Here is a 22025-nt window from a genome sequence, read left to right on the forward strand (position 1 = left end):
AAGGCTTCAATGGACTTTGTGGCTGAGAGTGCGAACAGATATCCAAATGCATCAGAGTCGACAGGCCAGCGATCCAGATCGTCGACCTTACACATCCCAATTCAGCGTGTCAATCCACCTGATAAATTCGGTCCCGTCATTCAACCACTCGTCATTCAGCCAGTCCGTGGGGATTAAGTCGCTCGGCACCGTAGAAACCGGTGCGGTGGCATCCGCGTGCGTGGAGAGTACGTGATCCAGAATGTACAAAATGGCCTTGCGGCCCTGTTGGCAGACCTCATAGTTGCCCTTCTGGGGCAGGATGATGTACTGAATATGTGAGGCGAGGATGCTGAGGTTCTGGATCACTTCTGAGCGGGGAAAGGGCTTCTTGTTCGGCCGCGGGTGAGGGTTTTGAGTCCGGCGGAGAAGTTCAATGGCGAGGATCCCGGCCGAGGGAAGGCCAAAGTAGGGGATCTATAACGTCAGCATGCGACAATATCGGTGTGCTGAGGGAACAAGGGCGAGGATACCGTCCATCCGAGACTGTAAGGTCTGCCGCATCGTTGACTGATAGAAATCTGGGCAAGGACGGCCTTGAGCATCTGGTTTGCAAGACTGATCAGGGTTTCAGACTCCCCCACGGACCGCTTGACGAGGATGCGCTGCAGGAGGAAGTCGCTGTACAGCAGATCGAGATGAAGGTAGACGGCAAATGTGTTGGTCAGCCGCATGGTGGTTTCGGTGTTCCCGTCCCACTGCAGGTATGATGGAATTTCATTACGCACCTGCTGGGCCAGAGACGAAACTTCGCTGAAGGGGAATTAGCAGGGTATCGCACTGGAGTGATTAAGAGGAGCATACTCGACGCGTTGCCGAATATCAAAATCCCCGGAATCGAGAGAAAGTTCTAGCACGAGCTCACGGACGTGGCCCCGGAGCACGGCCATCCGACACCACGAAGTACCATTGATGAGAGCCTTTGTGTTCCAGCCATTGGCGTCCAGTCTGTGGATGGCGGCCCCGCGCACGGCTGGCTCCGCGATCACTTCGGCCGGTTCCAGGTCCAGAGGCAATTGCATGCGACAGAAGCGATAAGCGATCAGCGGAGGACAGCCCAGAAACGTCGCCAGCTCCTTGTCAAGGGCATAGGCGGACGCCATGAGCCGCTTCCGCCCTTCGGCAAGGAAGAAGGGCAGATGCTCACCGGCATCGAGCTGGTGATAGCCAATGGCGAAGAGGAGGGTCGAGAGTTCTCCGAGGCGTTTCCGTGGCGATAGTCTGGTCATTAGCTATCATTCCCTCTCGGTGCCTGAAGAGACATACCATAGTCGCCACAGACTAAGGTCAGCAGATGGATGTGTCGAATCAGGAGCCAGCCGAGGGTGTCGCTCATGACACCCAAGCTGTCGCAGAACTGCAGACACTGGTCGCCGCCAGCAGTGGCCAGAATGCCTAGGTTCTTGTGGTCGTTTGCGGTGAGGCTCAGGCCGTGGAAGGTCGGGTCGTCAAGGGTCGCGTGGGCGGCGAATACGCCGGACATGGTGAGGATGAAGCCGATGACTTCCCAGCGGCCTGCGAGGGCAACGAGATACTCATCGAGTGTCATGGTCGCGTGCGTGACGAGCTCACGGGCGGTGCCCTCGAATAGCCGCCGCGAAAGTGCCAGCAGCCGCGACTGCGGGTCCAGATGATCCGGCACGCTGTTATACATCCCCTCGACGAGGTCGCAGAGGGTACGGACGGTCGGCAGGCCAAGGATGCCCTCGCTAATCTGCTCATCGCAGGCTATGGCCGTCCGGCGGTACAGCCCAAAGTCATCGAAGAGCAGCGACAGTAAGTCAGCGCCTAACTGCGCCTGGTGGTCGTCGATCGCGTCGGCGACGTCGGGCAGTCTAATTTCCGGCAGCCGCAGCGGCGTGACAGACGAGTGTTGCTTCAAACTGGCCTCGTTCTCGCTGTAGACTGCCGAAAAGCTCGTTGGCCCCAGGAAGCTTGGAGTGGAGTTCAAGGCCAGCCGGTGGTTCCAGTTCTCGATGTAGCGGTCTCGCACGGCGTACTGCGGGCCCGCCAGCGATCGGGGTCCCGGCGAAGCGTGCACCGTCACTTGTGGTGTCGGAGACATGGTCGCGGGGTTTGGGGGCGTCGCCGCAGCAATGTCTGCCTTCGACTGCCGGGCCCGTGTTGGACTTAGCTTGTACACGCAGGCAGCTGCCTTGTCCTTACGACGACACCGTCCGCAAGTGGGGACACTGTGGTCGCAGCGGAGCTTGCCTCGGCGGCAGGGCTCGCACGATGACAAGAGGCCGTTGTGCCGGCGCATCGTGATATGATGACGCTAGTTAGTACTGTGAAACGATAAATGGATCAAAAATCATTGAAGCGACTCGAGCCGGGAAGGAAGCCAGAGTCGAGATCGCTGACATCGGAATCGGAGTGGGTCTTGGTCTACGAGACCTCGAAGGTCGACTTGCAGGGCCTTTGTCCTTGTGGTTCCCGCAAGAACACCCCAGCACACTCTAGTCATATGACATGCATTTGGTAATACTGTAAGACGAAATGAGTGTTGTATCGTAAAATGACTAGTGCAGCAACAATTAAATACACAAGGGGTCGATCATGTGACCTCACGTGAGCCGTAAGAGCTCTGTAAGGCGATTCCCGATCTCACAATACTTCAGAAAGGTTTATTATTCAGTGCAATTTTCGCCAGCATTTGGGCTGAATAAATTTGAAGATCTGATTTTCCGAGGGTTGGAGCGAGCCAGACAAATAAACCGGTGTCGTTATGAATATCGCTCCTTTTTTCTACGGCGGACGATGGTTGCAAGGCCGCCCAAACGCTAATCGGCATCTAGTTTCTGTTCAAACAGCCCCTGTTCTTCTGTCGAACAAAGTGGATACCAGACCTACTACTCATTACCCAATTCTGGGTGGTAATGTCTGGATGTAGTCAAGATCTCAAGATAGAAGAAGTCTGGCATTCTGAGTATAATCAAGCTATCTCTTTTATAGTACAGAACGCATAGTAAGCGAAATGATCGCACAATGCCAAGAATGTCAAAAAACAAATGCAGTTTAGTGCTGCAGAACTTTTGTCCATGGTTCCATGGGTGGAATCCCGACAGTGGAATCCCGACATCTTCAACTATTTGCCGCCTATTGACTGAAGAACTTAGCCAGGCATGCCACAACCTCGTCGACATCATCCACATGGGGATAATGACTCGTCCCTTCTATTACCAGCTCTTGCATCCACTCCGAGGCAAGGTGGCGACGGACAAAATACATGTGCGCAGTAGTCTGTCCATTGACGAGGCTATGTCTCCCACCGGGTCCCTGAGCCTCTTGACTCTGCACAATCAATACACGAACGGGCTTGTCTCGGGAACCCAACAACAACCTATTCCTCGCGTCAAGATTCTGTAGCGACTGTGCGGCCTTGGCTCCCACTCCATGATACCAGTGACCCATGCGTAGCGCATACTCATAATCCAAGCCAGCGAAGCTGGTGCGGGTCTTAGCTTCAAATTCCGGTGAAGTTCGAGGACCGAAATACTGTCCCAACCGCTCTTGAATTGACTCTCGGTATTGTATTGCTCTCTTTCGTAGGTCGTCATAATTCAACGGCCCGGCCGTTTGTTCGCCGGTCCAAGCACCATCGAGTAGAACCAGGTGAGAAACCTCCATCAGGCTAAGGCCTTGGAATGCCGTTAACAATTCCAAGACCGTTAGTGTGCCCATACTATGACCGTACAACACGATTGGAATCGGCTTTTCTTTTTTGCTGAGACCATGGTAATATTTCTGCTCATGGAGCACCTCGCAGACTAGTGCGACGACGAGCTCAGCCACGCCGCCGTTCTCAGGCTCGGGCAAGATACATGCTGGTGACTCGCCGTGGCCTGGAAGATCCACCGCCAGGTAGAGATGGCCGTGGTCAGCGTCTTCTCCGTCCGCGCTTAGGCGGGCGATAAGAGGGATGAAGTGTGTGGCCTGGCAACCCCATCCATGGACTAAGATGGAGATTCGACAGATAGATGAAACAGAGGACAGTGTATTAGTTAGAAACGATAGTTTGGTAGAGGGTGAGGTGCGTCGATGGATGATGTCGACTACCATGGTGAAGCTTTCGTTGCTGGCCGATTGACCAAGCAGGCGGGGTTGATGGCACAGGTAATCTAGAACGTAGCGATCATTTTAAAATGGTAATCTACGCTAAACCAAACACAGATTAGGATGGTTTCGGATACGGCCCGAGAAACAAAACCTGAGTGTCCTAGTGACTGACAGCGATCTTATAATGTTTTACATTGCTCTTATGCCATACAATCACTCAGCTCCTCCTGATCAGGGGATTCCAACATCAGAGGTATAGTGTTTGAAGAAGGAATCTGGGCTAGTCGCTGATGCAGTATGCAAAGCCTCTCTGACTTAATACCCCCTGTTGTAATTCAGAGAAAGATTGCTTGTATTCTGTCGCTCAGAATCTGGGCAAAATAACCGCTAGACCAAAAATGCACCATGTGCGCAATTCTTAGTCTATACTGTCATTTTCCATCTTGACACACCCCTCCAGGGAGCATCCAAAAACAGCTATGTTTGGGGGGTTCCTGAGACTTTCCAAAGGTGGGAAGTGCACGGGGCTGCTTTCTCTGGTCTTGTTCATAATCTGTCCCTAGCTGCCGCTGGTCATAATATAGGTGATGCCAAATTGGGCTATCCCTCCGCGACCTTGTTTGCTGGCTCTTGGGCTCGAACGTCCGACCTGCAATGCCATCCGTAACAAAAGCGATCCGGGCTCATAACTGTCGCTCAGAATCTGGGCAAAATAACCGCTAGACCAAAAATGCACCATGTGCGCAATTCTTAGTCTATACTGTCATTTTCCATCTTGACATATTCTTTAGACAGGAAACTTGAGGGTTTATATACAGCTTCCGACCTCCAGATTGATTAGTAATCAATACTGGTAATTCCGTGGAGGAGAGGAATAGATTCCGGTGTGTATGATAGATCACAACAGGGAGCCTTCCATGAGGCTATCTTCATTAGAGCTGCTTTAATCTCATGCGGGGATACTAGCTCCATGTGGAGGGGTTCCCTCCGCGGTGTATCTCTAGGCGGTGCCTCCGGGATGTCAGGTAATGGCGGAAAGAAGGCTTGTAAGAGTGTATTCGCCTTTTCCCGGTCATCCTTGATAGTCTGCTCTGCCATGCGTAAGGTAGGGATCACTCCCATGACTCTGTCCCTAGGTTCTAGGTACCGTGCCGCCTTCCATATGTTGTCGGTATTGTCTAAGAATTCCTTCCAATGCCGTCGCTTGGCGTCTCGGATCTTCCTTTGGTATTGTTTTCTCAGGTATGATGCCGCCTCCTCTAGTTCAGTTAGAACATATCCATATCGTCGGGCCTGGGTGCATCGATTCCGGGTCCAAGTGTATTCATCACGCATCCTTGTCAATTCTGGGGTCCACCAGCGCTTGCCATATGGGGATGGCCGGGCTACTGGGACGAGCCGGTCGACTGTCTGGCCTATCCTTCTCGTCAGGCTTCCCACTGCGGCCTCTAGCTCCGCCTGGTTTGTGATGTCTATGATCTCAGTCTGTAAATATGTCAAGTCTCGGTTGATGTCGTCCCACGGTGCTTCGCGGAACAGAAAACGGGGTTTGGCAGGGGGGCTTTGTCGTGCTTCAGTTCGGAAGGTCGTATGGATTGCTCGGTGGTCCGACCCATGTTCCACCGCGTGGATATGACATGATAGCACCCTCCTACTTAGTCCTAGGGATGCTAGAATAAGATCTAGGCTCGACCTTCGTGGCCCCTGTTTGTGAAGACCTTATCGCGCGACACGATATGAAACTCTGGCTGGAACTTGACATAGAAGATGGAGTCTTTGGTTATGGCAGACTATGGGTGCGTCAGTTGGAGGTCGAAGTTTTAGCATGATCTAATCTTAATATCTGATCATAAATGAGACAGAGTTTGTCAATCATTTGGGGCATCGTCAGGGCCATTAACCGGTTGTTGGTAACAGAAATGATACCGAGCTATCGAAAATTAAGTGATAAGGCTTATTAGAAAAGGATAGAGACACCCGTAGTAAATTTTTTATCGGAGAAGACGAAAGCGGTTCTCAATCCATGAGGCCTTGGAGAACTCTTTTCCGACCACGGCCTATGATGGTAATATTGACGAGACGGTCTTTGGTCGTTGCTGTAAATTTGTGTACTCCGGCAATGACTCCGTTCCCTCTCCCATTCCGGACCTCTTAGGAAATGATGCCGGGGCGATCCAACCTGCTCCCTATTAATTCTCCAGTGCTATCAGTGTTTGCGAAGCCTTTTCCACACCCAAACAATCATTCTATGGTTGGACTTCCAATCAAAAAAGTCTGCTCAGTTGAGCCCGCAGTGCTTTGAGCATTTGATCTTCTTCTGGAACGATTCGATGATCTCCTTGCGATGGCGGAGTTTGTTATTTGAGTGGCCTCATTCTGCGCTGCCAAGCACAATTTTTGTAAGCTGCGGAGTTGAATAATATCGGTCAAGGACTCTCGATCGCCGTCTTTCACCGACGAGATACACGGGAACACGGTGAGAAGATTAAGGTCCTACTCGTTCTGAGCTGTATAATCATTAGGAAAGTTAAAGTGCCTCCATTCATCGTCCTCGAGATCAGATAGCTCGAAATCAGTCTCATATTTCTGTTGCGCATGTTGGATTGGAATACAAACTTCAACCGCATTCTGCACTATCCTTTCGATGCTTGTGCAAAACGAATCATGCTGTGTTTCGGAGAGCAGCCCCCACACATATGACGACATACTCCGGACGACGGCTCGAATTTCAGACTGGGTAATCTCATTTTCGGCATCAGGATCAATGGAGAGAAGCACACGCCGGCAGAAAGCTTCTTTCTCGCTGTTCCTCTCTGCAAGATGACTGAGGATATCGCGAATCTGGGCATCTCCTGGAAGAATGTACATCGGTCGAAATATGTGTCGGTCAATCTCCCTTGACAGAACAGCTAGGGTCATAGCAAAGCGCATCCCTTTGGCTCCGGGGGTGTTTGAAGGGACCAGAGGTACATAGTGTGGCAGATTTCTGAAGTTTGTTGTTCTAAGTTTCTCCTAGGTCGGTTTGTCCTATCAATCCAATTAGCGTAAAGCGTGGCAGAAAGTGGTTGAACACAAACATTCAAGATTTTTGCAGCAACCTCTTGCTCTAAGAATGGAAATACTTCGCTTGCAGCGAAAGCCCAAAGATTCGAGAAGCTCGTCGTGCTGTGTATATGGACAGAGGTTGTCAGCATATGGATGATATCAAATTTTTACAGTACGCACCACTTACACTGATTTTTCATCAATCTCTGAGTGCTCAACAAGGAAACCTTCCAGACTTTGAAGACGACCTATACTTGTATGCAGCTCTCTACCTATTGAGGCGTTGGTGGCCTCTAGCTCTTCCTTTTTCTTTTGCTCTGATGAAAACATCGACTTTAAGTTTGAGCTAACGGTCTTCATTTTGTCAATTGTCTTGTCTTTTTCTTTCAAATTATTCTGGAGTGTGCTGATATATTTGGCAGACTGTGAGACTTTAGCGAGCTCCCGTGAGCTGGCTGATTCGAGGTCCGCTATCTGTTGTTGGGCAGCCTGTATTTGCTTGGAGTATTCTGCAATGCAAACTTATTTTTCATCCATTGTGGAACGAAGCGATTTGATTTGCGCGAGGGATTTTTTCTGCGCCGTCTTTTCGTCCTCGTTGATAGCAAACATCTCTTCAATAGCGATTTTTTTCCTCTTCGTTATATCAAGGATCTCGCTTTGGGTTTTCTGGATACTCGTTCAGACATGTAAAGTTCAAAGAGACTTCGCCGCTGTATATAAGGCCTTTCACGCAAGTTCTATTGTAAAGCTGTAAATCAACAAGCATTGCTTAATTTGACCTTATTGTTACTATATAAGCGTTTTCAAGCATAAAGAGCAACATATATCAATTTTGGGCTATTTCGAATTGAATTATATTGCAATACCCTTTAGATCAACTGGCCAGAAATATGTATTTCTCAATTACCGCAGATATAATTATTCTCAGAACTCTCTGATATGCTATGGAGGGTCCGCTCGCTTGGGAATTACATTAGTTATCCTAACCTGTTACATAGTTTCGGGTGCCCCTAGAAATTCCCCAGGAACGGAGGCCCTCATCAACCACCAGAGTCAAAACCTGGATGTATTCCTAATCCAGGAGCCATAGGTCATAGTTGGAAGCGTTGATAAAAAAAAAAAAAAGTAAAATCCTGAGTGAGATGGATGCGGCATAGGTTCGGATCATGTAGGAGTTCGTCCGTGGTCTAGACTGCAGTGGCGTACGGTTAGATGTAGTACCGTCAAACTACTACATTGGCGCATGTCTATTTATCTGGTTCCCTATCGTTTATATTGTCCTTGTGACCGGTAACCCGGTCGATATATTAGATAAAAGAACTCGATAATAGGTTCTAGATTGCGGGAGAAACAGCAATAGTGGAAACCAAGTTAAGTTCACGTGTGGATCTGAGCTTCCAAGTGCGGTTTGATTAGAGTTTAGTGTGACACTTATCATAGAATCTTATACCGCGTAATTGACATAAAAAGCATCTTAATCCGCCTAGTGGACCACATAGGAATCTTACTCCGCTTTGATAAAGAGTGTTAGTAGGGCATTATACCCCTCGTGGCTAACAATGTTAATAATGACAAACTCCCACGGAAAGCTTGTTTTGTTTTCCGAGATATATACCGAAGGAAATTATTGTCTACACCCGTGTCCCCCAGGTCGATCCCGACACCAAGTGTCGACGGCAGCATTTGTCATCTATAAGAACCGACCTCGGTGACTCCCTCTTCCTCTTGTTCCTTCTCTCCTGCATTCTCCTCCAGTGATCCCGGTACAGGTCATGTCTCTGTTTACGACCATCCAGACCCCCACAGTCACCTATGAGCAGCCCTTGCGCTTGTCCGTGCTCCCCCTTTTAGTGATGACTTCATAAAGCCTCCACCCCAAGTGCTAATACCCCTCCTCTAGGTTCATCAAAAACCAGTTCGTCAAGGGCGTCGAAGGTAAGACCTTCGAGACGGTGAACCCTACCACCGAAAAGCCCATCGTCGCCGTCCATGAGGCCACCGAAAAAGATGTCGACATCGCCGTCAAAGCCGCCCGCGAGGCCTTCGAGGGTGTTTGGCACACCGTGACGCCGTCAGACCGCGGCCGCATGCTCACCAGGTTGGCTGACCTCTTCGAGCGCGATATCGAGACCCTGGCATCTATTGAGGCCCTGGACAACGGCAAGAGTGTGACCATGGCCAAGAACGATGTGGCTATCTCGGCCGCCACCCTGCGCTACTACGGTGGCTGGGCCGATAAGATTACCGGTCAGACCATCGACTCCAACGTCGAGACCCTTATCTACACCCGCCACGAGTCTGTCGGCGTCTGCGGTCAGATTATCCCCTGGAACTTCCCCCTCCTTATGTGGGCCTGGAAGATCGGTCCCGCTATCGCTGCCGGCAACACGGTCGTCCTCAAGACCGCCGAGCAGACGCCGCTATCCGGCCTGTACGCCGCCAAGCTCATCGTCGAGGCCGGCTTCCCCCTAGCGTTGTTAATATCCTCTCGGGCTTCGGCCGCACCGCGGGTGCTGCTATCTCCAGCCATATGGATATCGACAAGATCGCCTTCACTGGGTCCACTCTAGTCGGCCGCACCATCCTTCAGGCAGCCGCCAAGAGTAACCTAAAGAAAGTAACGCTTGAGCTGGGTGGCAAGTCGCCCAATATCATATTTGACGACGCTGACATCGACAACGCTATCTCCTGGGCCAACTTCGGCATCTTCTTCAACCACGGCCAATCTTGCTGCGCCGGCTCCCGCCTGCTAGTCCAAGAGGGCATCTACGACAAGTTTGTGGCCCGCTTCAAGGAGCGTGCTGCCCAGAATAAGGTCGGCAACCCCTTCGCGGCAGACACCTTCCAGGGCCCGCAGGTGTCGCAGCTCCAGTTTGACCGCATTATGGAGTATATCAGCCACGGCAAGAAGGAGGGCGCCACCGTCGTCTTAGGTGGCGAGCGTCATGGCACTGAGGGTTACTTCATCCAGCCCACCATCTTCACCGATGTCACTCCGGACATGAAGATCTCCCAGGAGGAGATCTTTGGTCCCGTGATTGCTGTCCAAAAGTTCAAGGATGAGGCCGAGGCTATCAAGATAGGTAACAGCACCAGCTACGGTACGTCTTGGACAACCCTGAGGATCCAAATATGTCAATCCGCTTCTGATTTAATATCTTTTCAGGTCTGGCTGCTGCCGTGCACACGACGACCCTCAACCGCGCCATCCGCGTGTCCAACGCCCTCAAAGCTGGGTAGATTTCGCCCTTACTTCTGCCTCTCTCTCTCTATATATGGCTAACCCGTCCCAGCACCGTATGGGTAAACAACTACAACATGCTCTCCTACCAAGCCCCCTTTGGTGGCTTCAAGCAGTCTGGCCTTGGCCGTGAGCTCGGCTCCTACGCCCTGGACAACTATACCCAGGCTAAGTCAGTAATCTGCCGCCTGACGGACGCGCCGTTCCCGTAACTATCACGTATATAAATGTGAATTCGTGACTGAAATTATGAGAAATAGATTGGTTCTTGGGTCGAAGCAAATATGCTTGGTCGGTAGCTGAATCGCTCCGTTGATAGATTTGATTATTTCACGTACAAAAACAGTGTTTGTAGACTTGTAATGACTGTCCTTTGAGAGGCTGTATAAGATGTGCTGTATGCGGAATAAACCAGAACCGTATAGTCTCGGATTGTTCGCCAAATTCAAGAAAATCGTAGGTTAGGTGAGAGCTGTAATCGTCCATAAGGAAAGCCGCGAATATCCAAGTGCGCAGGGTTTTGTATGTTTGTTGAAATGTCGAAGTCAATCCAAGGCAATGTCGACTGATGTATAGCCTTTAGGCGATGTGGCGATGCGGTAGTCGTCTTTGAATATAAGTAGGGTGGGATAACTAAGTCGTCGGCCCAGATAGGTACAGTACGGCAATATACGAATACGCTTAGACAGAATGAAAGATTACGTAAAGAAAGGGCCAAGTGGAGACCATAAGACTATAGGACTTGGTTGAACGGCGCCGTCAACAAGCCTCTAGGCTACCAGAGGGGCCACCTCAGGAGACACTGGAGCAGCGAATTAACACACTGTTACAGCCGAGACAAACGGATGTAGAGGAATGGCCAACAAGGCCAGTCACTGAAATTGACTTCACCGAAGTGACTCATCCAGAGCGGAAACGAAAGAGACCCTTCCGCCAGAAACAGAAGAGAGAGATGCGGTTGCTAGCCGGCATATTCCAAGGAAGACGAGTCCTTCGGCATCAACGAGTGCTCTAGGGTCGAGAAAAAGCAAAGGCTTGGAGTTAGAACCGGGGCATATGAACAGACATGAGGCATGGCTACGCCAACTTTCTTCGCAACCATTTTGGTTCCTGGGCACCCATTCATGAAATTCTGTCTTTTTGCTTTATTCCTAATTCATCCGCTGGTGAGAGCTCCGCACCGGCTTGACGTCGAAATCGAGATACTCCTGGACCGGAGTCAGTGCACCAGGCGCCTAATGGATTATGCGGCAAACTCAACGTGGGCTGGTCGGGCCTGACTGGGTTCTGGGGTAGAAACCCGATTGTCGCCAAAGAGACTCTCAACCGGCCTCGGTGTCAAAGGCGGCCAGCTCCATCCACTGGCACTCCAATTCTCGCCCGATCCACGAGGTGCGCCACCCGAGGAGCTTCTCTACGCGAGACAGAAACTGCAGTGATCCTTGCTGCTCAGCTGGCTGCCGCAAGCAATATCCAACTGGATACGGGTCAGAAAGCACCAAGTGGTCCATCGAGCAAAGCACTTACAGCGTTGGAGCAAGTGCGAGGCAATGAAGTAGCTGCTTTGAACATTTTCATTCGATAACGACAGTCCAATGGCAGTCACTAGATGGCTGGCAATCGTTTTCTATTTTGGGTCTCAGCGATGAAACACGACAGGGAGGTGACCTGAACAGACTTCTGCAACGAGTCGGGCTCGGGCCATTTCATAGTCCGTCATCGCCTGCGACGGCGCATCGGACAAGGTGAGAAATATCCTAGCGGCGTGGTAATATTGCAAACCGACCACTGGAAAAAGGATGCGTTAGCGTTGCGTCGCATCAGGGAGGGTGCGAGACAGACCGGCAGGGGGGGACATGATCCATAATTCAGGAAAGGGTCGATCCGCGGACAGATTCGGGGGCTGATATCGCAGTGGTTGCCAGGACTTCGGCATACTGCGGTGCCACTCCTCCACGCAGTCTGCCAGTCGCTGCCAGCTTTTCCGGTCAATGGCGTACCCCCGCGCGACGCAGCATAGCTGAGTGATGCATGCACAGGAAAAGATGATGGCATTGGCGCGGGCCGCATCATCATCGCGATGAAAGACCGAAGAACGCTCATAATTCCGCAGATCCAGTTGTATTGGCTCATACTGAGCTATGGATGAGTAGATGGCTTGGCGCAGGAATTGCCAGCTCACTGCCTCGGCCAATCCTCCGCACGACGCAGACCGAGACATGAGATTGAGCAGGCGGTTGGACCCGAGGAGGTGGCATTTCCTGTCGGTCGTCCTCTCAAGCTCCTCGTAGAAACGAAGCACAACCACTGTGCTGAAGAGATTATCGTCATAATTCTCCTCTGGTTGATTCAGGGCGACGATGAGTAGTTCCAGACACTCCCCGTGAAAGGTCGACGCTTCACAGTCGCTATGATTTGTCAAGATGGCATCATGTCTGGCAGCAAGTGCCAGGAGAGCTTTCAGCAGCATTGGTTCCTCTAGTGCTCGGCGTGGGACTTCGGTGCTGAAGTGAGACTGGGGGTCACAGATATCCGCCTGCTGCCGTTAGGCCACGCTCCATGCCAGTCGTCGGTAGAAAACTCACCACAGCTGCGATCTTTTGAATATAACAACGAATCAAGTATGCCTCTCGCGGGGACGGTACCCAGACATCGCTTGGTGTGTGACTGGGAGAATCGTTCGAAAAGATATCGGTCGGAACATATTCAACCTCTTCTGGAAGTGTCGGTTGGATTTCGTCTGGTGGTGGATATGGCTGCTCAAGGCCTCGGTCCTTGTCGTCAGTCTCAGAGGGCGTGAAGTCGTCGGTCTCGCGCACGAAAGTCACTGGAGGGGCTTTTTGTCACTAGGAAAGCTGGTCATCCCACCACAAGGGAGGCTTACCTGGCCGTGAGACCCCCACCCAGACCTGCTGTTCATCCCAGACGAGGTCAAAGCGGGCCGGAGCACTATCACACTGCTGGTATATATGGCGCACTGGCTTGAACTGGAAGCGCGGCTCAAGATGACATGGCCGTCCCATGCGCGTACAGCGAGAGCATGACGAGGCGCCGATGGGCACTACACAGCGGACGTGACGATGGCGACAGCGAGCACAGCCCTTGGTTACGCGCATATCGCAGCGGTCGATGGTCGGTTAGGGAGGAGGAAATCATGCACAGGAGCGAAAGAGAGGCGACCGGCATGGGTTAGTTAACGTAATCCACCGTCCTAGGGCTATCTAGTGAGCAGACCCACATCTGACTCCACCAAAACACTGTAACGTAATCAACCACCGAGCGGCGAATTTCGTGTCTACCTTCTGCATTATTTCCTTCACGCGTTATTTTTCACCATCACTATCCAAAATGCCTCTATCTCAAGAAAATCGCATTCAGATGGCTATTTCTGCATTCAAAATAAAAAAATCAGATCAAGATTGAAGGCCGCTGAGACGTTTAATGTGCCTGAAACTACCCTTCGCCGTCGACTCAATGGAAGCAAATCACGCGCAGAAACACGCGCCAACGGTCATAAATTAAATCAATTTGAAGAAGAGGTGCTTGAGAAGAAACTACTAGAGGCTGACAAACGAGGATTTTCAATTCGGCCTGAGTTTCTGCGTGGAATGGCGCAGATTCTTCTTCGCGACCGCACACAAGATCCTACTGCAACCCTTGGCGTTAACTGGACGTATAAGTTTATTAAACGCCATCCAGCACTACGTACACGATATAACCGGCGGATTACATACCAGCGTGCAAAGCAGGAGGACCCAAATATCATTAAACAGTGGTTTGCGACCGTACGAGAGGCTATTCAAGAACATGGTATCCACGAGGGTGATATCTGGAACTTTGATGAAACTGGCTTTGCAATGGGCCTCTGCTCAACCTCTGAGGTTATTACCGCAGTGGAGCGCAGTGAAAGGCCTCGTAGGGTTATTCAGGGGAATCGCGAATGGCTCACAATCATCGAATGCGTGAGCTCTACAGGGATTTCTATACCGCCATGGATCATCCTAAAAGCCGAATCTCACTAAGCTACTTGGTATCAGGAGCCTTCTCTTTTTAATAAGGGATATGCCCTTGTTAGAAGCCAGAATGGCTGGACAACGGATGAAATTGGCTTTCGCTGGCTAAAGGAGATGTTCGAACCATATTCTAAACGCCACTCAACTGGTGCGAAGAGGTTACTTATTCTTGATGGCCATTCTAGCCATCTGACTGCAGAATTTGATGATTTTTGTAAAGAGAATGCAATAATCTGCCTCTGCATGCCTCCCCATACTTCTCATCTTCTTCAACCACTGGATGTTGGTGTTTTTGGGCCGCTTAAACGCGCGTATAGGAAACTGACTGAGGAGATGATGGCTGCCGGCAACAACCACATTGACAAGGAAGACTTTCTACATCTATATCCACCTGCGCGCGAAACTGTCTTCAATCGGGAGAACATATGTAGTGGATTCGCAGGAGCTGGTCTTAAGCCACTTGATCCAGACTGAGTTCTTGAAAAGATTACCTTTCAACTTCGTACGCCAACACCACCTCTTTTAGAAGTTGAAAGTTCAAATTCCTCTACTTTTCAGACACCTCAGAATCCTCGTCAGGTTATTCATAAGGCCCGGAGCCTACAGAGAAGTCTTCGAAAGAAAAGAACGCTTTCTAGCAGTCCAATCTCGCATATTCAACACCTCGAAAAAGCAGCGCAGATGGCAATGAATACAAACCTACTTCTTCGACAAGAAATTAAGATTCTACGAGAGGAGAACGAGCGGAAAATAAAAAAAAGGGCAAGGAGGCGTGCTAATCTTGGTAATGATCTTGTTTTATTTGTGCAAGAAGGTCAAAATCGAGTTCAGCAGCTTGATACACAGCTTAATGAGCAGGTTGATGAGCCTAGACCAAGGCCTCGCCAGCGAGCTCCACAACACTGCAGTGTCTGTAGGACTGTTGGGCATACTATACGAGGTTGTCCTAATAAATAGCTATTCATTTAGTCTTTTAGATAGTCTAATAGAGTATAATTGTGGAGTGTTAATCTAAATAATACGATGGGGCGCATGGAAATTCGCCGCTCGGTGGTATTCGCCGCTCGGTGGTTGATTACGTTAGTTAGTTGAAGCTATCTTATCAATACAGAAGAGTCCAGCCAATCGGCCGCCCTGAAGAGCTAACGTAATTTCCTACTCACCCTGCCACCTAGTTACCACCGACCCGCCACCCCAAAACACCATAATAAAAGCGATATTTAAAAACTCCATATCTCAACCAACTAACGGTCAATTTTGCTTGAAACTTCATATAAAACTGTTCCTTGGCATGAGGTATGACATACTTTAGCTTGAAGATAGCTCAAGGGTTCTTATCTTGTGTTACCCAAAAATACATTGTAATCTGGCTCTGCGAGCTGGAAATATAGATCTTTGCATCAAAATAATCTAAAGTTTGCCGAAACTTTGAAGATGTGCTAGATTTAGTATATAGATTATAATTTAATAAGATGACATTGTGATAAGCTATGGTTGTTAAGATATGAAGTTGTTCAATATCGCATTTACTAGGGTGTTTTGGGGTGGCGGGTGAGTAGTGAATTAACTAGTTAGCCCAAGAGGGGTCGCTATACTCGGGGGTGGGTCGCTGTAGTCTCACCCTATTTAAAAAGAATCATATTCCATCCCCCGAGCCCTTTCGACTTAAGCAGTCCAGTTACTAGTTGCAGTAGTTTTTAAAGTCGGCCCAACTCTAGTAATGCACTCTAGTATTGCGGGTTAGTTTACCCACCACAACACCATGGGTCCAGGCACCGCGGACCAAAACTGTCCAAGACTTCCGTAGCCAGTCAAATGTTTCATCACGTCCCACCTTCAACTGCTATGAGGCTGTTCCTACCATAGACAGCAGTCATCGATTTACCGCCTAAGGATCGCCAATACCGAACCTGGAAGTACCCACAAGCACATCAACATGGCAAGGCACTCTAGTATTGCCTGAAAAGGCTACCGTATACTTATTTTGTATTGCAATTAGCCATTGTGATGGAGGGTCTAAAGTACTCCATTCAGGGATTATTTCAATCCCAAGTCTCTAATTCCATCTCATTCAGGGCTGGAGTATCCCATCGCATCCATCCTCTTCTTTCTCTCAACAACCCCAATCTACTGTTGTGTTTTCGCCCAGGCAGTTGGCCAGACAAGTATGGTGCTTGCCAGCATGGCGATGGCAACCCCCATTTCGCTCACGGTGATCCATCCCAGTAAAGACCCGGGAATAGTCAAGTCCAAACTGTCAATTACAAGCCGACTCAAGAGATATACAGTAAATGGGACCGGTTTCGAGGATGAGGAGTTACCCGATGCCTCTTCTTTCTTTTTCTCATCCACAGAGCCGTTTGGAGTGCTGGGCGCCGCCGGGCCAAAGAGGAGATCCAAGACGGTTTTAGCAATTGCTATACAGATAGCATAGAACCAGAACTTGTAGGCTTCGAGCAGAATGGGCGTGTACCACGAAACCAAGAAAATATTCATGTCATGCAGCTGCGCTTTATATTTAACACTGTGCTATAATCACGGACGAATTGAAGCTGGGGCACTCACCATGGTCGTTCCTTCCAGAACAAGATACATCCCCAAACAGCTGGATCCGACCAGCTCCATCATCGCTGTCCTGTTTCTTACAGAATACCCTGCGGCAAGAATGTCTTCGACATTTTGGAAACGATCGAGGAAAGAGAAGAAGTGGAGATAGCGCCTCGCTGGAGGAAAATCAGTACTGGAATGTCACCGAAGAAACCGCAACAAAAACCCACCTAGCCCTATATGCGATGCCGGCTGGTACGCATGTTCTCCGCGGGAAAGGCAATGAATAATTAAATACACGAAATACGTTATCTGACATGCCGTACTATTGTGTGGTCGGTTACGCCACCGTCTGTCAGTTCCCAGCCAGGGAAAAGAGGGGCTCAAAACTTAAAAGCGGCGCTCATGAAACAAGATGGCTGGGTCTGGGGAGGTGGGGCGATAAGAGCCACGTTCAGGATTCAGAGTGCGGGTATCTTCGAGATGCAGGAGGGAGGCGTGTAGCGGCGTATCAGGAAAGTTGCTCCTTCGTTCTTCGACCTTGCATAAAGTTAATAACTCCACCATTTTCTATTCAATTTCAGATCTTCACCAAACAGCAATTCATCCATTTTCTTCTCCTTCCACTAATTTAACCCTCTTACCCTCTTTTGTCCTTGTCTTGAGGCACTTCGACTGTCATGGAGGCCGCCACACACTCTCCAGGGGTGGATGAACGCAAAGACATCCCAAAGGCAATGAACGGCCTCGATCAAAGCCTGCATGAAATGCACGGCACCGAGGAGGCCTTGACCTCCGAGCTCATCTCCGCTGGTTCGGAGCACCTCCAACGGCAACTAGGTGGAAAGGAAATCCAGCTGTTGGCGGTGGGCGGCGCTATTGGAACGTGTAAGTGAGCCTTATCCATAGAAAAATAATACAATTGGCTTAGTTTCATAGCTCTATTCGTACAGATGGGCGCAAGTCTACCGAAGGGTGGCCCGGCAGGCCTTTTCTTGGGCTTTGTTGTTTATGGAAGCGTCATCTGGTGTGTCAACCAATGCTTCGGTGAGCCCTCCTGTTTTCTATTCTCTAAGCACAGCGCACGCTGATATGGCCGTCTTGTGCAGCCGAAATGGTTACCTATCTCCCGATCGCTTCCCCTTTCATCCGTCTGGGTGGATTCTGGGTGGATGACGCCTGGGGCTTTGCGATGGGCTGGAACTACTTCTTCCTTATGGGTAAGTGCCAATCCTTGAGGCCTCTGTACCCGCCCCCTTCTCCCCCGCCCCGGCCCCCGGGAACTAAATTTCCTACACCCAGCCTTTGCCATCCCATATGAAATAACGGCGATCAATGTTCTTCTTACCTTCTGGACCGACAAAGTTCCGGTGGCCGCGGTTGTGATGATTTGCTTGGTAATTTATGCGTACGTCACCTACCCCAATGGCAGTGGAATGGCGAACAAACTAATTTGGACGTTGCAGTGGGCTCAACGGGCTCGCAGTCCGGTACTTCGGAACTGCTGAATTTTACCTGGCCATATTCAAGGTCTTCCTCATGATGGGACTCATTTGCTACACTTTTGTCACCATGGTTGGTGGCAATCCGGAGCACTGGGCCTATGGGTTTACCTATTGGAAAAACCCCGTAAGTCGAAGCCAGCCATTGCATGCTGTCTTGCTAATAATCCTGTTTGAAGGGCGCATTTGTCGAGTACCTCGCTCCTGGAAACACCGGACGCTTTCTCGGATTTGTTTCTTGCGTCATTCAGGGCTCCTTCACGTGGGTATCCGCTATATATCCCGCTTCCCTGACATATGGCTGATGGTATCTGTCATGCAGTATGGTCGGTCCCGAGTTCATCTCCATGACAGCTGGCGAGGCAGAGAACCCTCGTAAATTGATGCATCGGGCTTTCTCCTCTTTTGTCTGGCGTCTCCTCCTTTTCTTCCTTGGCGGCGCTCTCTGCGTCGGGATTGTCATTCCTTACAATGACGTGCTTTTGCTCAAATATATCAATGGAACCGAGGGCGGCACTGGAGCTGCGTAAGTCCCCCTTCCCATCCCAGTACACGCCCTGAATACACAGCTTAACCGTGCTATAGCTCCCCTTACGTCATTTCAATGGTCAACTTTGGAATCCAAGGTCTTCCATCCCTGGTCAACGCTCTGATCATGACCTCCGTTCTTTCTTGTGGAAACAACGTTGTTTATTCGTCGATCCGTACACTTCATGGCCTAGCAGCAGACGGCAAGGCGCCCGCGATATTTGCCAAGTGCAACAGGTTCGGTATCCCGATCTACTCGGTCATCGCGGCGCTTGCGTTCTGCCTTCTTTCCTTGCTGCAGCTTGGCAATACCTCTGCCACTGTCCTCGACTGGCTGGTGGGAATCTGCACTGCATCATACATGATCAACTACTTCTCCACAGTCGTGACATACCTGCATTTCTACGCCGCTCTCAAACGCCAGGGTATCGACCGAAAGACTTTGCCATACCGGGGATACTTTCAGCCCTATGCGGCGTACTATGCCGCGGTGATGACATTCGTTGTGGCCTTGATCCTCGGGTATTCCGTGTTCATTGATGGGCATTGGGACATCTCGACGTTCTTTACCTCTTACCTGATGATTGGCTTTTTCATAGTGGCTTTTGTCTTCTGGAAGCTCTTCAAGCGGACACGCTATGTCCGACCGGAAGAGGCGGACCTTCAGCTTGGAGGCATAAAAGCCCAGATTGACCTCTACGAGGCATTGTATGAGCCACCGAAAAGAGGCAAGACTTCGGGTTGGCTCAACAGCTGGTTCGAGTAATTTGGATTTCAATTCTTGGGAACACAGATTGGATTGGAGTGACTATTTCCTTGGTTTATTCTCTTCTCTATACATATTTTAACTAGTGTCATCTCCGTTCTAAGAACGAGTTCGTTTGAATTGGTCTGCCAAAGTCGCTTCTGCAGAAAGTTTTCAAGCTTGTAGTGAAAGAAGGGTATGGATGGAAGTATAGACGGTGCTAGAAGGCGGCTTATTCTATACGGTGATGTTCTACTGAAGCATAGAGTAGTAAGGCTCTAACCCTTTTCTTCACCTTTTTAATATGTGAAGTAATATGAGATGCGCCTGATATTTCACACTTTCACTAACCCACAATATCATTGGCATTCAAAACCAAACTTGCGAAAAAGAGAGGCTCTCGCACGAATTCATTGGCACGAATAAACTCATCCGTAGTATGCGCCCGGTTGAGGTTTTCCACCAGATTCACAGGAGTGAATCTGTAAATATTCTTGGTCAAGGCCCAAAAAAATTTAGTGTCTGTGTTGGCTGGCATCAGGTATGGTGTCACGATAACCTCATCATCCGCGCCCAGTGGCTTGAGAACATTCTTGATGGTGCCAGACAAGATTCGGAAGGATTCGGTATCAACTGGAGAAACGGGAGCTGGCTCTAAGGCGTCCACTCCAAAGAGGCAGATTTTCCGTTTCTCCGAAGCGCTACATGGGGAATGAAACCCTTCAAATACCATTCCGTGCTTTTTAGCAATTGGACTAACAAGAGACTCGTAGTGCGCCTCGACCTGAGCAATAGAGGTTTCGACGGCCAGGCGCAGGTTGAGTAACGTAGACGCTGTTTCTGGGATGGCATTGATTTTCACGCCACCGTTAATCTTTCCAACAGACTGACTTGTCTGGAAATAATATCTCATATCATCCAGCGTCCGAGCCAGTTGCTCCTGGCTGATACTGTCGTCTTGGGTGGTCATGCTCAACTTGCGACGAACTGCCATCGGAAAGCTCGACTCGGGAGCATGGACGGCGCCACATTCTAGGAATTGAAACATTGGATTCTTCGGAGTGATTTTTCCGGGAAACGGGTTGCTCTCAATTGCGACCACGATTTCTGACAGGATGCCAATGACATTATGATCCGGCGGGTTACTCGCATGGCCACCCGTTGACGAGACATTGATCCCGACGTCTAGATAGCCCTTTTCTGCGACGCTGACCATGGCAAAAGTCTGGTCGAATTCTCTCTGGATACCCGTGGAACCCTCGTCCATGATCAAGTAGATTCCGTCATCCCCATACTGCTCACGAAGGAAATTCGAGATAGGCCTTCCGCAGTTCTCGCCACTAATCTCTTCGTCACAGCCAAATGCCAGAATGACCGTTCTTTTCGGTTCGAATCCACTCTTGATCAAAAGATCCAAGCTCTCAATAATGGATATCAGGTAGCCTTTGTCGTCGGTGGCGCCACGACCCCAGATAATTTCACCATCGTAGTGGCCGTCATAGGGCGGATGAGTCCAATCCTTGACATTCTCCGCAAGCACTGGGACTACGTCTTGATGCGCGAGCATGAGAATAGGCTTAGCCTCCGCAGGCGAGACGCTGCCTTCCCACGTCAGGATCAACCCGTGTGTGTTGACGTGATCCAGCTTCACAGTTTGAAACACTGTGGGATAGCTGACTTTGATATAGTTCTCCACTTGAAAAAATATATCCCATCTGTTGTCTTCGCCAATGGGCCCCAAGTCGTCATAGCTCTCAGATGGGATCTGAATTATTCCAGAGAGCTTGTTGATGATTTCCCGGCGGTATTCCACAGAGTCGACTTTCTCACGAATATACTGTTCGACTTGCTTATTCCTTGGAGACAGTTTCGGCACTTGCTGGCATATCCTGGGCTCTGTTCCAGGGCCGTACGTGTCCAGCCCGGGCGAGCTAGACGACTGAATGGGATTGTTGAAGAGTGCGACAAACGCTGAAACAAGGCCAATTACAATTGCGCCGTGCATTAACCAAGACCGAATTGAGCTCTTATCTCGCCGCTGATCGATGGGTGAAGGTTCGGTCATTCTTAGAAGCGTTGATTAAGCTAAACAAGAAAAATATCGAAGGATATGGATGCGTGATAGGTTCGGATCACGTAGGACTTCGTCTGGGAGATATTTTGTCGTGTGGTCTAGGCTCTAAGGATCTAGGTCAAAGAACCCGATAACAGGTTCCAGGTTGTGGGGGCGGCAGCAATAGTGGGAATTAAGTTCACGTATTGATGTAATCTAAGTGCGGTTAGATTAGAGTGTGATACCTATT

General features: G+C 49.9%; 10 protein-coding genes across 10 annotated transcripts; 4 read left to right on the forward strand and 6 right to left on the reverse strand.

Moving 5' to 3' along the window:
- Positions 1-87: 87 nt before the first annotated feature.
- On the reverse strand, positions 88-2302 carry N7474_005054 (uncharacterized protein; the record flags this gene model as incomplete). The annotated part of the gene is made up of 4 exons (XM_057196469.1): positions 88-456; positions 513-792; positions 844-1234; positions 1306-2302. 4 exons carry the CDS (start codon positions 2300-2302, stop codon positions 88-90), a joined length of 2037 nt encoding a protein of 678 aa, XP_057053865.1.
- Positions 2303-4935: 2633 nt separating this feature from the next.
- N7474_005055 (reverse transcriptase) lies at positions 4936-5714 on the reverse strand (the record flags this gene model as incomplete). Its single annotated transcript, XM_057196470.1, has 2 exons — positions 4936-5583; positions 5643-5714. 2 exons carry the CDS (start codon positions 5712-5714, stop codon positions 4936-4938), a joined length of 720 nt encoding a protein of 239 aa, XP_057053866.1.
- An 877-nt stretch (positions 5715-6591) lies between these two features.
- Positions 6592-7473, reverse strand: N7474_005056 (uncharacterized protein; the record flags this gene model as incomplete). The annotated part of the gene is made up of 3 exons (XM_057196471.1): positions 6592-7110; positions 7176-7263; positions 7331-7473. The coding sequence occupies 3 exons, from the start codon at positions 7471-7473 to the stop codon at positions 6592-6594; spliced, it is 750 nt and encodes a 249-aa protein (XP_057053867.1).
- Positions 7474-8918: 1445 nt separating this feature from the next.
- On the forward strand, positions 8919-10599 carry N7474_005057 (aldehyde dehydrogenase family protein; the record flags this gene model as incomplete). The annotated part of the gene is made up of 5 exons (XM_057196472.1): positions 8919-8977; positions 9047-9577; positions 9619-10247; positions 10313-10382; positions 10440-10599. The coding sequence occupies 5 exons, from the start codon at positions 8919-8921 to the stop codon at positions 10597-10599; spliced, it is 1449 nt and encodes a 482-aa protein (XP_057053868.1).
- A 1110-nt stretch (positions 10600-11709) lies between these two features.
- Positions 11710-13503, reverse strand: N7474_005058 (Zn(II)2Cys6 transcription factor domain-containing protein; the record flags this gene model as incomplete). The annotated part of the gene is made up of 6 exons (XM_057196473.1): positions 11710-11864; positions 11915-12014; positions 12066-12175; positions 12230-12923; positions 12973-13214; positions 13272-13503. 6 exons carry the CDS (start codon positions 13501-13503, stop codon positions 11710-11712), a joined length of 1533 nt encoding a protein of 510 aa, XP_057053869.1.
- A 303-nt stretch (positions 13504-13806) lies between these two features.
- N7474_005059 (DNA-binding domain-containing protein) lies at positions 13807-15357 on the forward strand (the record flags this gene model as incomplete). Its single annotated transcript, XM_057196474.1, has 2 exons — positions 13807-14172; positions 15007-15357. The coding sequence occupies 2 exons, from the start codon at positions 13807-13809 to the stop codon at positions 15355-15357; spliced, it is 717 nt and encodes a 238-aa protein (XP_057053870.1).
- A 1170-nt stretch (positions 15358-16527) lies between these two features.
- Positions 16528-17078, reverse strand: N7474_005060 (uncharacterized protein; the record flags this gene model as incomplete). The annotated part of the gene is made up of 3 exons (XM_057196475.1): positions 16528-16905; positions 16966-17005; positions 17047-17078. 3 exons carry the CDS (start codon positions 17076-17078, stop codon positions 16528-16530), a joined length of 450 nt encoding a protein of 149 aa, XP_057053871.1.
- A 549-nt stretch (positions 17079-17627) lies between these two features.
- On the forward strand, positions 17628-18979 carry N7474_005061 (uncharacterized protein; the record flags this gene model as incomplete). Its single annotated transcript, XM_057196476.1, has 4 exons — positions 17628-17835; positions 18434-18576; positions 18629-18711; positions 18772-18979. 4 exons carry the CDS (start codon positions 17628-17630, stop codon positions 18977-18979), a joined length of 642 nt encoding a protein of 213 aa, XP_057053872.1.
- A 125-nt stretch (positions 18980-19104) lies between these two features.
- On the forward strand, positions 19105-19743 carry N7474_005062 (uncharacterized protein; the record flags this gene model as incomplete). Its single annotated transcript, XM_057196477.1, has 1 exon — positions 19105-19743. The coding sequence occupies one exon, from the start codon at positions 19105-19107 to the stop codon at positions 19741-19743; it is 639 nt and encodes a 212-aa protein (XP_057053873.1).
- Positions 19744-20068: 325 nt separating this feature from the next.
- On the reverse strand, positions 20069-21787 carry N7474_005063 (M20 family metallopeptidase; the record flags this gene model as incomplete). The annotated part of the gene is made up of 1 exon (XM_057196478.1): positions 20069-21787. One exon carries the CDS (start codon positions 21785-21787, stop codon positions 20069-20071), a length of 1719 nt encoding a protein of 572 aa, XP_057053874.1.
- Positions 21788-22025: the final 238 nt, after the last annotated feature.

Source organism: Penicillium riverlandense (assembly GCF_028828495.1).
Source record: "Penicillium riverlandense strain IBT 135883 chromosome Unknown utg000003l_segment0_segment0, whole genome shotgun sequence".
Lineage (NCBI taxonomy): Eukaryota > Fungi > Ascomycota > Eurotiomycetes > Eurotiales > Aspergillaceae > Penicillium > Penicillium riverlandense.